Genomic DNA, 13797 nt, shown 5'->3' on the forward strand with positions numbered 1-13797 from the left:
TGCCAGAGGGTTGTGCTGCCATCCAGAAGGACCTCAAAAGGCTGGAGGAATGGGCTGACAGGAACCTCATGAAGTTCAACAAGGAAAAGTGCAAAGTCCTGCACCGATACAGAAACAACCCCAGGCACAGATATATGTTGGGCGTCATCCAACAAGAAAGCAACTTGTCCAAAAAGGACCTGGGGGTCCTGGTAGACACCAAGTCGAGCATCAGCCAGCAACGGACCCTTGCTGCAAAGAAGGTGAATGGCATCCTGGGCTGCATCAGGCAAAGTATCACGAGCAGGTCAAGGGAGAGGATCCTTCCCCTCTACTCAGCACTGGTGAGGCCACACCTTTGCGTACTTGACTGGAGCACTTCTCCTCTGAGGAAAGGCTGAGGGAGGTGGGACTGTTCAGCCTAGAGAAGAAAAGACTCAGGAGGATCTTATCAATATACATAAATACCAAGGGGAGGATGCAAAGAGGATGGAGCCAGAGTCTTTCCAGTAGTGCCCAGTGACAGGACCAGAGGCCATCAGCACAAACTGAAACACAGGAGGCTCCACCTGAACATTGGAAAACTCTTACTGTAAGAGTAACCAAGCACTTAACAGGTTACCCAGAGAGGTGGTGGAGTCCCCATCCTTGGTGATCTTGAAAAGCTGCCTGGACATGGTCCTAGGCAACTGGCTCTGGGTGGCCCTGCTTAAACAGGGGATTGGACTAGATACCTCTGATAAGAGGAACGAAAATCTTTTAGAAACCCCTAGGCATAATGCAGCAAGACCAGGCATAATGTAACAGAAACCTAACAGAGAAACAATAGCTCTATAGAGACTGGACATGAGGCAAAGCAGGATGTCCTTGGATTGCAAGCTGGGAAAGCAGAATATTCCACTAATTGAAAAAAGAGCTACATAACTTTTGTTGAGTAGCAGCACAAAATGACAATATGCATGCTCAAGAAATGAGGTCAAGAAGCTGACACTGGGCGGGGGCACCAGGCTGTGAAGACCACCGGGGACCCCTAGAGACCCCTGATGAAGACTCTAGAATACCAAAGGTGGACTTCCCGTAAAAGGCGGGGTTATGTAAATAATTTATGTTTAATGCATTAACTAAGGAGTAGAAATAAATGAATATGCAATAGGTATATGTCATAAACACCAAGAAGTGCGAATCACGATTAGAGGAATAATCCTCCGGGCATCTGGTGTGCTGTGATAAAAGTGCCTGCTTTTTAACACTTTCAAAGCAGTGTTATGGAGTCTTTTTCCCGAATTTTCGGTATCACCTCCAGAGGCTCCTTCCCACCTCAGCCCCTCTGTGATTTTGCGATACTACAACAAAAAGGACACCCTTTCAGGAGTCTCCCCATTTGCGAGACTCTAAAAGACTCTTTTCTTCTCTCACGAAGAATCTCTTGAGCACTGCGGGACACAGCGTGACCGCTGCCTCCCACGCCAGCCCGTCCCCACGGCCACAGCCTGACACCCCCCGCCCCCCCCCGACACCGCCTGCGGCTCCTCCCCCGCCCCGCCCTCCCGCCCCGCCCCGCCCCCGCCCCCCCGCCCCGCCCCCGGGCACGGCGCCGCCACCCTGCGCCTGTGCGCGCGCCACCGCGCATGCGCTCTGCCCACAATGCGGCGGAGACCTAGTGTCGCCCACCCGTCTCCAGGGGGCGCTGTAGGGAGCCAGCTCCGGCTTCGCCCCGCCCCAGCGTCCGTCCCGCCCCGGAAGCGTTTCTAGGTGACGGCCGCCCCGGCAACATCAGGGCGGGCGGTGGCCATCGGCTGCTGCGGCTGAGGGGTCCCGCTATGGAGCACATCCGCACCACCAAGGTATCCCGCTTCGGCCTCCCTCTGCCGGGTGGGGCGGCTCTTCGGGAGCGGGGAGAGGTCGGCAGAGGAGCGGCGGCATTGCCGGTGCTGCGGCATTGCCGGTGCTGCGCCGGGAGCTGTGGGGCAGGGAGGGCCTGTTCGGCCCGGCAGTCCCTGCCCCGCCGCTGTCAGCTGAGGGCCGGGGTGATGTTGTCCTTCTCCTTCCATTTTGTAGCGGGTGCCTTCAGCTCGGGGCTCTGGGGCGGTCCGTGCCGCTTGGGGTGGCCACGGGCCCCGGAGGGACGGGCGGCGGGGCTGCCTGGCTCAGGCGTTCCCGGCTCAGGCGGTTCCCGGCGGGCAGGCCCGGCCTGGGGCGCTTCTCGGCTGAGCCTCCTCCGAGCCAGGGGCCCGGAAGGGGTAGAACTCCCGTGGGGAGCCCCGTGCGTGCGGCCCCGCGGGAGTGAAGTGTCAGCTGAGGATGGGGAGGCGGGAAGGGCCGTGCGGGTGTGACCGGGGTTGTGGGGCGGGAGCAGGAGCAGCCAGCTGGGAGCGGCTTGTAGCCGGGTTTTGTGCTCGGGGTGCGGTTCCATGCAGCTTTTTCTAGCTTTGGAAGCAAATCGGTTGTAAAAAACCCAACACTGCTTATTTTTCTTTCTTTTAAAGACTTTGGTGTGTGTTAGTAGGAATGAAAGCTATCAGTATATGTGCAATGTATTAGGCCATTCAAATAAACTAGCTAGGCTGCAGTTGACATTTTAGACTTTTCTGATTTTTTTTTTCTATTTTTAATTTGTTAGTTTGTCTTTCCTCTGTAATGAGGATGTAAAAAAGAGATTTAAGTATTTTTTCTTTTTGTAAATAATTTCAAAGTTTTTAAAGTTACAGCTTTTATAGGATGACATTTCCAACAGTGTTTTTCTCACCTTGCTCATCAGCCCTGACTGCAAGGTCTGCTGAAAAAGCTACCTCCCTCTGTTGTGTCCTGGAAATCGTCAAATGATTAGTTCCCTGGCAGTCTGACTTTAACCTGGATTTATAGATCTGTGGAGAAAAAGAGTGGTCATGTTTCAGCTCCAAATAGTAGATTTATAACCAATTCTATAAAGGAACAAGCTTTTGATTTGGGGGTGTAACACCTTATATGAATTTTATATAAAATGTATATGACTAGTTCTGTTTTTCATATATATTCGTGTGTATTTATGTGGAACAGGAGGAAGGTCTCTGGTGAAGGTACTGTTAGTGACACTTTAGTTTACTGGATGGAATAATCTTGCACCAAGCCGATAGATTGGAGATGAGGTTTCTTTGTCAGCCTATTTACTTATAAACCCAAAACTCCTATTTTGGGAACTTGATGTTTTATTGTTTACAGTCAATAGCTAATTTCAAAATAAAAACTGGACTAAAACCAAAGTGTCTTGGTGATCTGAGTAGCTGTTTAAGTTTCAAACCTGAAATTGAGACTAGAAGGGCTACAGGTCACTGACTTCTTGGCATTTGCAAGTGATTGTGGTTTTGCATGTTTTTGGGCACCTGCTGGGAAAAAATACTTCATGTACTAATATGATTAAGGAGAGAAACAAGCTCTGAACACAACTTGTAAGATACAAGACTTACTACTTGAAGCAATTGTTTTCATAATTCATTAAAAAAATCCATTTAAAAAATATCAGTTTAGTGGCTAGAAGTAGCATAAGGTTTTGGTTATAATTGTGATGTTTGCTTAGCTTTTTGTGAGCTATTGGTTTATTGAATATCTGAGTGGATTAAAATGTGTATATGCTACATGGTAATAATTATGAGTATTAGAGTTATATAAAGCAAGAAAACTAAAGTACAGCTTGCACTGTGGGCCTTACAAGTTCAGTGCATGTGTAGGTTCAAGTGGGATCTCATTCCAGCTATACTGAAACATATCTACTTCTTCCAAACTGACAGCATTTTAGGTTTTTTTCAATTTGTTTTATTAAAGCGATAGTGAAATAAGCTTGAAATAACAATGCAGTCTTGCACAATTAATTGCTGTTCAGGGAAGCAGTCAACCCTAGGAGAAGGTGATGAAATAAGGTTTATTCTCTCTCAAAGTTCAGTTTGCTGGAAATGTTGGGGTTAAAAGTGTCTTGGAATGGTCAGCACCACTACCTGAAATAAAATGTAGCTTTTTGTGAAATTAAACTGTTCAACAGATTTACGTTGAATGAAGAACTTAAAAAAAAAATCACTTCTGTCTGAGAATATATACTTAAATAACAAAAAATGACGAAAATCACTTTAGAATATGTCATAAGTGGTGGTGGTGGGAAAATTACATATAAGAATATTATGGTTTTGCACTGAAGCTTTAGAACTAAGATGTTCTTAAAATATTTTAAAGCAAAGCTTAGTAGAAAATAGTGGAGCTTCTTCAGTCGAGTCTGTATATTTTTAAGTCAAATCTGTTGTAGTGAAAATTTCCATCTCTACTGGAGATGGAAAGTTTTGGTTAGCTTGACTGCTGAATCCTAAGCTTATGTTTGCAAGCCATAGACATAAATGGGGAAGGGAAAACTTTTGATTTCAGTGAATGCCATACAAAGTTGTAATAAAAGAATCTTTCAATGATACACTGTAATTGTTTTTTGTCTTGGTTTAATTATTCTTCAGCTTTTTTTAATGCAAGACTTCAGGGGTATACTTTCAGCCTTGCTTTCCGTTCCAACTTGTCAACTACATTGAAACACTTATTTGTGTGGTTGTGTTGTTGTTTTTGGTGTTTGTTTGGTGGTGGTGTTGTGGTGGGGGTTTTTTGTTTTGTTTGTTTTGTTGTTTGTGTGTGTGCGGTGGTTTTTTTTTTTTATATCTCTCCTTTAATCTGTAACTCCTAGTTCTCATAAACTGTCCGGTGATGCTTTCACTGTAAATACTCTGTTGAGGTAGATGTTGAAATTCTTACTGGTTTAAAAACTCCCTGATTTGTTATTGCTAGCTACTGTCAGAATATCACTGGTGACTACTTAAATGATCTCTTTTTATAGATGTGCTAAAACTCAATAGCAGTCTTCAGTCTCTTAATCTTGTGAACACATTCTCTTTAAAACTGCCAATTGACCTGTTTTTCATAACTAAGGATTTGCCAAACTTTACAATGAAAAAGCAAAGAAAAAATTGTCTGTCTTGCTGAGTCCCAATTAGAGCTGATTGAGTCAAGTTTAAATGAACATGCCATCTTTGGAGGCTGTATCTAAATTATATTTCAGTTGTCTTTAAGAAAAGTACGTAAAGAATTTAGCTTTCAGCATTGTTGAAGACAACGTATGTAAGAGGAAGCTGGAGCACTAATACCTGTCTTCATCTAGCGTAGACATACAGCTTTGAGAACAGCTCTTTTGTAATGTAGAGGAGAATGGAACTTTGCATGCAGGATATTGTGAGTTACTGTAACAAAACTGGAGCAATTTCTGTGCCCTTCTCCATTTGCTGGGGAGATGCAGTGGCAGATACCTGAGCAGTTGCTGCTGCAGAACTGCCCAAAACGAATGATCTGTTTTGGCTGTGCTATATTGATTTGTGCAGCTCTGTATCTGAGCGTTGACACTGTGCTGGTCACAGCATAATGTTTTTTGAGGTACTGACACACGTAGGTTCCTTTTTCTTTTTTTTCTTTCTAAACTGAAATCTAAAATTTCGTATGTATTAAATTGCTTTTCTAACTTTCAAACACAAAATTAGGCCTTCCTAGATTGTAAGAAATACCTGAATTGAAAAGACAAATTTTAGTGCTTTATATGTGCTTTTAGTAGACGACTAAGTTTGTACATATGAAGTAAGCAGGTGAACATCGGTATGGTAGATGTGGGCCCTCCTGCTCACCTCATCTAGGTGCTGGTGTTGCTGGTGTGGAAGACTTTGGAGTTCTGCCGTGCATTCAGTGGCAGTAGCATCAGGCCTCAAGCATACGAGCCTTAACTTGGCGCTAATGAGGCAGTGCTGCCAAGAAAAAGACAAGGCCTTCGCAGTACTCCTTTCCTGTTGCTGCACACAAAGTCATGTAATGTTTGCTTCAAATACAGCAAATTGTGGAGCTCATGAAGTTATGAGCAGCAGAGAAAATTCAGAGTATCTAGAAATCACTTTATTTGAAATGTTTTTCCATAGGATTGAGATAAATGTTAATGTTATTCAGGAGGAGGAAGCTGCCCTTACAAGATGCAAGACTGAAATATCTGATCCAAATGCCAGCACAGTCCTTCAATTCACAGAAGATTGTTAAAATTATTAGTATAATACTTGCATTTAGTTGGAATTTATTTTGACTATGAGGCAAAGTTATGATGATCTAAATTTTTAAAGTTGGGGATGATATAAAAGACAATAGATACCTAAAAGTCAAGTCATGAGGACATAATCTTTATAGCTTTGAGTCTGCAGACAGCTGACGAAGCACGCTGTTGAGATCAGCTTTTAATTCAGTGCTGGCATCTCAATAACAGGAAATTGTTAGTGTGTGTGTTTGCTCTACTTTGGGGAAGCAGTCTAAAAGCTTAGTAATTAATTGTTCTTACTTTTTTTTTTAAACTTTATACCCTGGTCTCTCTTACTAGTAAGTAACCATAGTAGCTATGTATATGGAGTATGTATTCTGATGAGCCTAACTTTGCCCCTTCATTATGCACTTTCTTATTGAAAGAGCATATTTTAACTGGTCAGTCTTCTCAAAGCTTGTGTGACCACTAGTGTGTTCTTAATAGTTTGGCCCGAATGGCCTTGTATGCTGTGTTATGCTGTCTACCACTTTCAAAATTATTGCACAAACGAACAAAGTTTTTGAAGTTAGCGTTCCATGTTTGCAAAAAAACCCATGAATTTTGTTCCACCTTTCCTCTTTTTCTTACAGGTGGAACAAGTGAAATTGCTAGATAGGTTCAGCATGAGCAATAAGTCAGTGACGGGAACACTGTACCTCACAGCAACTCATCTGTTATTCATAGATTCAAGCCAGAGAGAAACGTGGGTAAGGATAACGAATGCTTGCGGCTCAAAAGCATAGATTCTTCAGATGCATTTGTTCTTCCTGATCCAAGGTTGAATTTGTTTACTAAAATGTTAATCCAAGGTGTAAATTATTCCCCATGTTCTCCTTGTTCATGGTACCATAATAAGTTAATGATTTGCAGATTGTACTCTTGCATGACACTGCTGCAGTTGAAATCAGGTAATGTTGAAAATGTTCACTTCTCTTCAAGCTGCTGTGATTTCTTCTATAACCTTCACTTACATTCCTGAGTGAATATGGTTGTTTTCTTTAAACAACTGACTTGTACTGCAGTTCAGAGGCAGGAGCAGGAGACTGCTAAATAGTTTAAGCATCAGGTTTAGAATTTCTGTGTTAACTTACCTTGTATTTAGATCCTGCCTAGGTTAAATGAGACAGCAAAATCCAAAGATTTAGGTGTTGGTGAAATATTGGAGATCCTGTGCCCTTTTTCAGAGTGGTAAGCAGCTGTTTCTTCCCAAGTGTTCATGTTTGGAATAAAATAATTCAGAAGGGCCTGCAGCTTCTTGGTGACCACTACCAATGTTGTACAGTCGAAGTTGGCTAGTGCAGTAATTCCTATTAGTTTTTCTGCTCAGTGCTCTGGTGGCACACATGTGAACATCAAGTTCTGGCTTCCACTGCAGCCCAGCTACCTGAGTTCAGTGCCTTAAGTCTATCATCCTCCAGGATGAAGTCTAATTTCCCTGGGTGTGGTTAACTTTTTTTCTCTAAGTACATTTTTCTGGATTACACTTAATCCTGTATCCTGGTTATCTTCCTAGATGCCTCATGGTGCTTTCAATAAAAGTTGTTTTCCTGTGATTTGATCTTGGATACACTGTACAACTTTGTACAAACCAGACTGGTATCCTTTCATACAAAATGGGTTACTGGGGAGAACATGATTTGGAAGCACTACTTGTGCACTATGATAAAAGGTTCAGTTTCCCCCTAAATTAAACCTATACTCTGAGTATTGCATTTTTGTGATGATAATGCAAATGCCAAGTATAATGACGATAATGTCTCCAAGATATAGTCTTTGTAAATGCATATTTGGCAGCATAGTTTTCAGATGTCTGATTCTGATCAATATTTAAAAGGAGATGATTGCTTCAGGGAGGTAATTGAAGTGCTATCAAGAACATCTTGTTCAGTTGAGGTAATGTGTCTGCGGCTTTCTTCCCATGGTTGAACAACTGTTACCTTCCCATGTATTCTCCTAAATTTTGTGTAGGTTTGCCACACAGATGAATCTATGGAGAGCTTTTGTATATTCATTACTGTGACAGTCTGCTGTTAAAGTGGTTGAAAGGCATTTAGACTGTCACGTCTACATAACACAGTGGGTAACACAGGAAATGTTTTTATCTCCTGTTCATTCTGTAGATGTTAAATACTGGAATTCTAAAATCTTCAGCATCTTCTGTATCTTCTGTCTTGGATTTCTTGTTCTAAATGTATTTATTTTTATAACTGAATGATTGACCAAATTAGTCAAAATCCGTATTCAGCATCACTTAATGTCCTGTATATGCTCTTGTAGATAGTATGCTGTCCTCATTTTTCATCAGCCTACTTACGATGTGAGTTATTGTGTGCCACAGATATTACATCATCACATCGCTGTGGTGGAGAAACTTCCCTTGACTACTTCTGGCTGCCCCCTTGTCATCCAGTGCAAGAACTTCAGGGTAGTTCACTTTGTCATTCCCAGAGAGAGAGATTGTCATGACATTTATAACTCCTTGCTTCAGCTGTCAAGAACAGGTAATACTTCTAACTGTAAAAGACTTAGCAGTACCTGCCTGGATTGCAAGTTGGTAGAGGGGGAAAAAAAAATCTATGGCTTTTCTATTTCGTTAAAACGTGCATTATGTAAAAGTCTTTTAAATGGATTTGATATCTAAAAGAATTTTAATGATTAAGTATTAACCTGCATACAAATTCAGAAGATGTGTTGTCTGGCTTTTGTAGGTCACTGATATTTGCTAACAGAATGTGAGATTCCTGGGATTTTTTTGGCGTTTTTAATGTTATCCCTGAAATTGTGAATATAAATGTGTTTAGTCTTTATTGACTGGTGTTCCACAGATAAACTGCTACTAAGCAAATACTACCTTATTACCGATTTCATGCAGTTTCAAAAATAGAGCTAAGTTTTGATGCTAAAATAGCAATACCAATTCAGCTTTACAAGATACTCTTGTCATATAGTATGTATGATCTTTTCTATTTTCTGCTTCGTTTTTATAACAAAATATTTTGAAAGCGCTTTTGCTTTACATGAAACTTTAAAGCATATCGCTTTTAAAGGTCAGTAGATGTAAAATTCTGATATTACATCCAAAAATCGTTTGTTTTTTGAGCTCCTGTGAAGTCTTCTAACAATTCTGCCTTTTGTCATGTTTAGTTTTGTCGGTCTTCATGTTGGGACTTCTGCTTTGCCCTTGTGGCTTTAGAAATGTCCCTGCTGAAATAGATCAAGGACACTTGAGAAAGCTCTCATAACCTACCTTTAAGTAAATATCTAATTGTATCAGTTAACTGTATGATAGTTGCAGAATAAATATTGCAGGAGTGTCAAGTATCTATTTAGTCTTGCTTCTGAGAATTTTGAAGCCTGAAACTTTCTCTGCAATTCAGGCAATTTCAAGACTTGTCAATTGTACTACCTTTCTTCACTTAGGCATTTTTGGGGACAACTCATTACTTAGTCTTTTTCTTCACCTTTTAGCAAAATATGAAGAGCTGTATGCCTTCTCCTATAATCCAAAACAAAAAGAAACCGAGCGAGTCAAAGGTTGGGAACTCATTGATCTATCAGAAGAATATACGAGAATGGGAGTGCCAAATGCTAACTGGCAGTTGTCCGATGCAAATCGTGATTATAAGGTAAGCGTGGTAATGGAAGCATGTTTTGTTTCGCATTTGTTTCTGGTTTATCATCTGACTCTAGACCTATAGAAAACAGTCTAATACTATGAAGTAAACTCATTACAAGAAGGACACTGAGGTGCTGGAGCATGTCCAAAGAAGAGCAATGAAGCTGCTGAAGGGTCTGGAGCACAAGTCTGATGAGGAGTGGCTGAGGTTAGCCTGGAGAAAAGGAGGCTGAGGGGAGACCTTATTGCTCTCTACAACTACCTGAAAGGAGGTTGTAGCATGGAGGGTATCTGTCTCTCTTCCCACCTAACAGGCAATAGGAAAAGAGAAAGTGGCCTCAAGTCGCACCAGAAGAAGGCTTAGATTGGATATGAAGAAAAACTTTTCACTGAAAGGGTTGTCAGGCATTGGAACAGGCTGCCCAGGGAAGTGGTTGAGTCACCATCCCTGAAGGTGTTTAAATGACGTGTGGATGAGGTTCTTGGGGGCATAGTTTAGAGGTGGACTTGGCAGTGCCAGAGTAACAGTTGGACTCTATGATCTTAAAGATCTCTTCCAACCAAAATGATTCTGTGAAGTCACTTGGCTTACAGCATAAGCAAAAACTTGCAGGTGGAGAGCGTTAACTCTTTTATTAGCATGCAATCTTTCTAGTTGAAGATTTTTTTTTTTTCCCAAGGCTTCATTGAGAGAGTATATGGGCATGGATGCATGTCGTCTTTGGGATTGTTTCTAGACTATACTTACCTCTTCGAAGCCCAGCCCCAGCAACTGTGGTGCTCTGCAGCTTTGTTTACTCTCTTAACTGAGAAGGATCCTACTTTACCATTTGCAATGATGGCTGTAGTGGTGCAGCTGATTCACAGATTAGATTTCATCTTACTTTGTAGTCTGCAAATACAAAAAATGAGGGAAGTAATTTCATTATTTTATTTGAAACACATTCTTAGCATTTCTACTGAAGAGTTGCATTCTGGAGAGGTAAATGCTAGTATAGCAGTGCTCGCTTGTATAACTTGGGTACCAATTTGTACTTATCCGTGGCTTGCTGCCTCTTCTGAGCTATTTACATGTATATAGAGAAACACACTAGCAGTTATCCTTTCTCTATTTCACCTAACATCTCTTAAATTGGATGGAATAAAACTAGTATAGGATTTGTGTCTTGTACATAAAATTCTTTGTGTATCTCTGTCTTGCAGATTTGTGAAACCTATCCTAGAGAACTTTATGTTCCTGGAACTGCAAGCAAACCCATAATTGTTGGTAGCTCCAAGTTCAGAAGCAAAGGAAGATTCCCAGTGTTGTCATATTATCATAAAAACAAAGAGGTATAGTGGGTCTTCCTCTTAATGCAAATGCACTGAAAACTATTTCTCAACACTTGGCAGTAGTTCAGGGTGGGTAAGGAAGTAAGTACAGTGGCTTGTATGAGTGATATAACTCATGGTAACCTTAAATACAGCTGACACTAGTGGTATCTAACAGGATGCTAAGCTAAGCTAGTTTAAAAGAAAGCCCTAAGTAACCAGTTGAATCTCTTAAAGCTTTCAGAAACTCACCTTAAGATAACTGAAGGTAGTTTTTTGTCAAGTGGTGTGTCTTCCTTGATGTATCAAGAATAAAATCTGTCAGGTCAAAACGGGCGTTAAAAATGCAAACCAAACCCAACAACCCCCACAAAACAAGCAAACAAAAACCCCAACCAAAACACGAACAAAACAAAACACCAAAAGAATGGAGATGGTTCTTTAAGGAGAAATTTGCAAGGTAAAAAGAGCTAGAGAATGAGAAATAAGATTTTGCAGGGTTTGATAGGGAGTGGTGTGAAACAGCATCTGCCTGTCTTGGCTCGGGGGTATCTTTGAAGGGAGAGGAGTATTGTCACCTTGCTGAGTTGAGAAATTTATGAAGAATTAATGTTAAGCTATTAAATGCATTTTAAGATAATTACTGTTTGGAAGATGCACTTGATACCTTCTGAAATACAATGTATCATTGAAAATGACATGATGAAAATTACATCAGACAATAACATATTGTACTTGCAATAATGAAATCATACTTTCGGTAGTAAAGCCAACTATAATTCATTTTATACCAGGACAGTAGCTTGCTTTCCTAAAGTGTATTTTTTCCAACCTGTACTTTTGTGAAATTTTTATACTTGAGCAAAGTACATTATGTAAACTGGTATCTTGCCCATGTAGATAAACCTGAAAATTTTTTAAAAAAAGGTGTTAAACCTTTAGATTTAACTTCTAGGTGCCATGTTTGAAGATCTCGGGCGATGTGCTTAAAAAGTTGGAACGCCTGAACTTTTTTCAGCTTAGTGCTGTTATCTGCCAAATGAAACAACATGTTTCAGTGTCTTTTTAGAATTATGCAAAGCATTTCAACTGCAAGGATTAAACTGATGGTAACTTGTGTTTTGTTCTTTATGGTAGGCTGCAATTTGCAGATGCAGTCAACCTCTCTCAGGTTTCAGTGCCAGGTGCCTGGAAGATGAACACATGTTGCAAGCCATCAGTAAAGCAAATCCTTTAAACCGCTACATGTATGTCATGGACACCAGGCCAAAGGTGTGTACTTCAGACTCTACAGATTAGCCTTTCTTCCTGAACATTAGAGTACACAGATACAGTGTAATTCTGAAAAAAATGGAGTTAAATATGACTCCATGATGAGCAAAAATGTTCTTCAAAGGTAAGGTGAGGCCTCTCTATTCAGGCATTTAATTTCTTGCTTTCTTAAAGAAGTTGAACCCCTCTCACAATACAGCTAGAACTCACCAAATATGCTAGTGAACTTTGGGGGAGGTGTATTTAAAAAATATACTTAAAACATAGTTCAGAAGTGCTAGTTCAGTGCTATCCAAGTCATTGTAACTGTTTGATATTAAATTAATGAAATGGTGAGCTGTGGTGGAGTTTCTTTTAGAATGGGAGGGAGTGCTGTGTTCTGTGTAAATGTTCTGTGAAAACTGCTATTGCTGTCTGTCAGCCAGGAAAAAGCAGGGGAAATTCTATTGTAGCCTTCTGAGGTTGTACTTCATCACTGTCTAATTAAATTGAATTATAGTGGGTTTTTGACCTGCGTTGGAATGTGTGGAGTAACTTCCACTCTTTAGACCATCTGCATTTAATTTAGTATTCATTTCACCCAATCTCTGAACAGAGGAGCTAGAAAATAAGGATGTAAAATGAAAATTCTACACTGTAGGATCTGCACTTACTTTGAGCAGGATTCAACAGTAGGTCGGTCTACAATTGGCTCAGTTCCAGTCTATCAGGACTTTATAATTGTAATTTTTATAGCTGCAGCAATTTATTAGCTTCTTGCCCCCAGAATCGACATTTTTAGGATGCCTGGGAAGTGCTTAAGTCTGGGTCTTACTCTTTCCTTTTTAGGTTAATTGCTTTGTAGTGTCTTTGATCTGAAGTGTTTGGAAACAAGTAAAGGTTTGTTGGTGGGAAGATGGACAAGAGAGTAGGAAAGAATTAAATTATTAAATGTGTTATTTAGAGTTGACATATCTGAATATGTTGCTTTTTATGTACCATACCTTCATTACACTTGAATGCTTTCAAGTTGATTTGCCACAAACTGTTAACTTACTAGAATCTGTCTATAGTATGTGCTCTTGTGTGGTTTTTTCCCCCAGTGTATTCCACTGAAATTGCATTACTTTTGTTTCTTAATTTGAGATTTTTATTTCAAGTACTGTTTTTCAGTATTTTTATTTTACCTTTTTAAGCTTAATGCAATTGCAAACAGAGCTGCTGGGAAGGGCTATGAGAATGAAGACAACTACTCTAACATTAGATTCCAGTTTGTTGGCATTGAGAATATTCATGTAATGAGATCCAGCTTGCAAAAACTTCTGGAAGGTATGTTCTAACTGTACCTTAATAGCATATATGAAAATAGGATAAAGATTTTGCTGAAGTCTTTAATAATAGCTTACACAAACTCTATTGATATTTCTATGTTTTATACCAGCTCTGTTTATTACCAGCTTGTTGTGCTCTGTGGTAATGAATTACCTGAAACCTTTGAACTGTAAACCCAATGAATGGAGTAGTTTTGAAG

The 13797-nt window shown here is 40.5% G+C and overlaps 1 protein-coding gene across 2 annotated transcripts in view; it reads left to right on the forward strand.

The window, feature by feature from the left end:
- Positions 1–1735: 1735 nt before the first annotated feature.
- The window catches only part of MTMR6 (myotubularin related protein 6), a 28583-nt gene continuing 16521 nt past the window's right edge, over positions 1736–13797 (forward strand). The window contains exons 1-7 of one of the 2 annotated variants that reach the window (XM_065638633.1): positions 1736–1823; positions 6679–6795; positions 8427–8589; positions 9557–9714; positions 10908–11036; positions 12153–12287; positions 13463–13595. In XM_065638633.1, coding sequence (XP_065494705.1) covers positions 1800–1823; positions 6679–6795; positions 8427–8589; positions 9557–9714; positions 10908–11036; positions 12153–12287; positions 13463–13595 — 859 coding nt within the window. In that variant the 5' untranslated portion in view covers positions 1736–1799. The remainder of the gene's footprint in view (positions 1824–6678; positions 6796–8426; positions 8590–9556; positions 9715–10907; positions 11037–12152; positions 12288–13462; positions 13596–13797) is intronic. The other variant, XM_065638641.1, reaches the window with a different exon arrangement.

The sequence above is a fragment of the Caloenas nicobarica genome, chromosome 1, assembly GCF_036013445.1.
Source record: "Caloenas nicobarica isolate bCalNic1 chromosome 1, bCalNic1.hap1, whole genome shotgun sequence".
Taxonomy (NCBI): domain Eukaryota; kingdom Metazoa; phylum Chordata; class Aves; order Columbiformes; family Columbidae; genus Caloenas; species Caloenas nicobarica.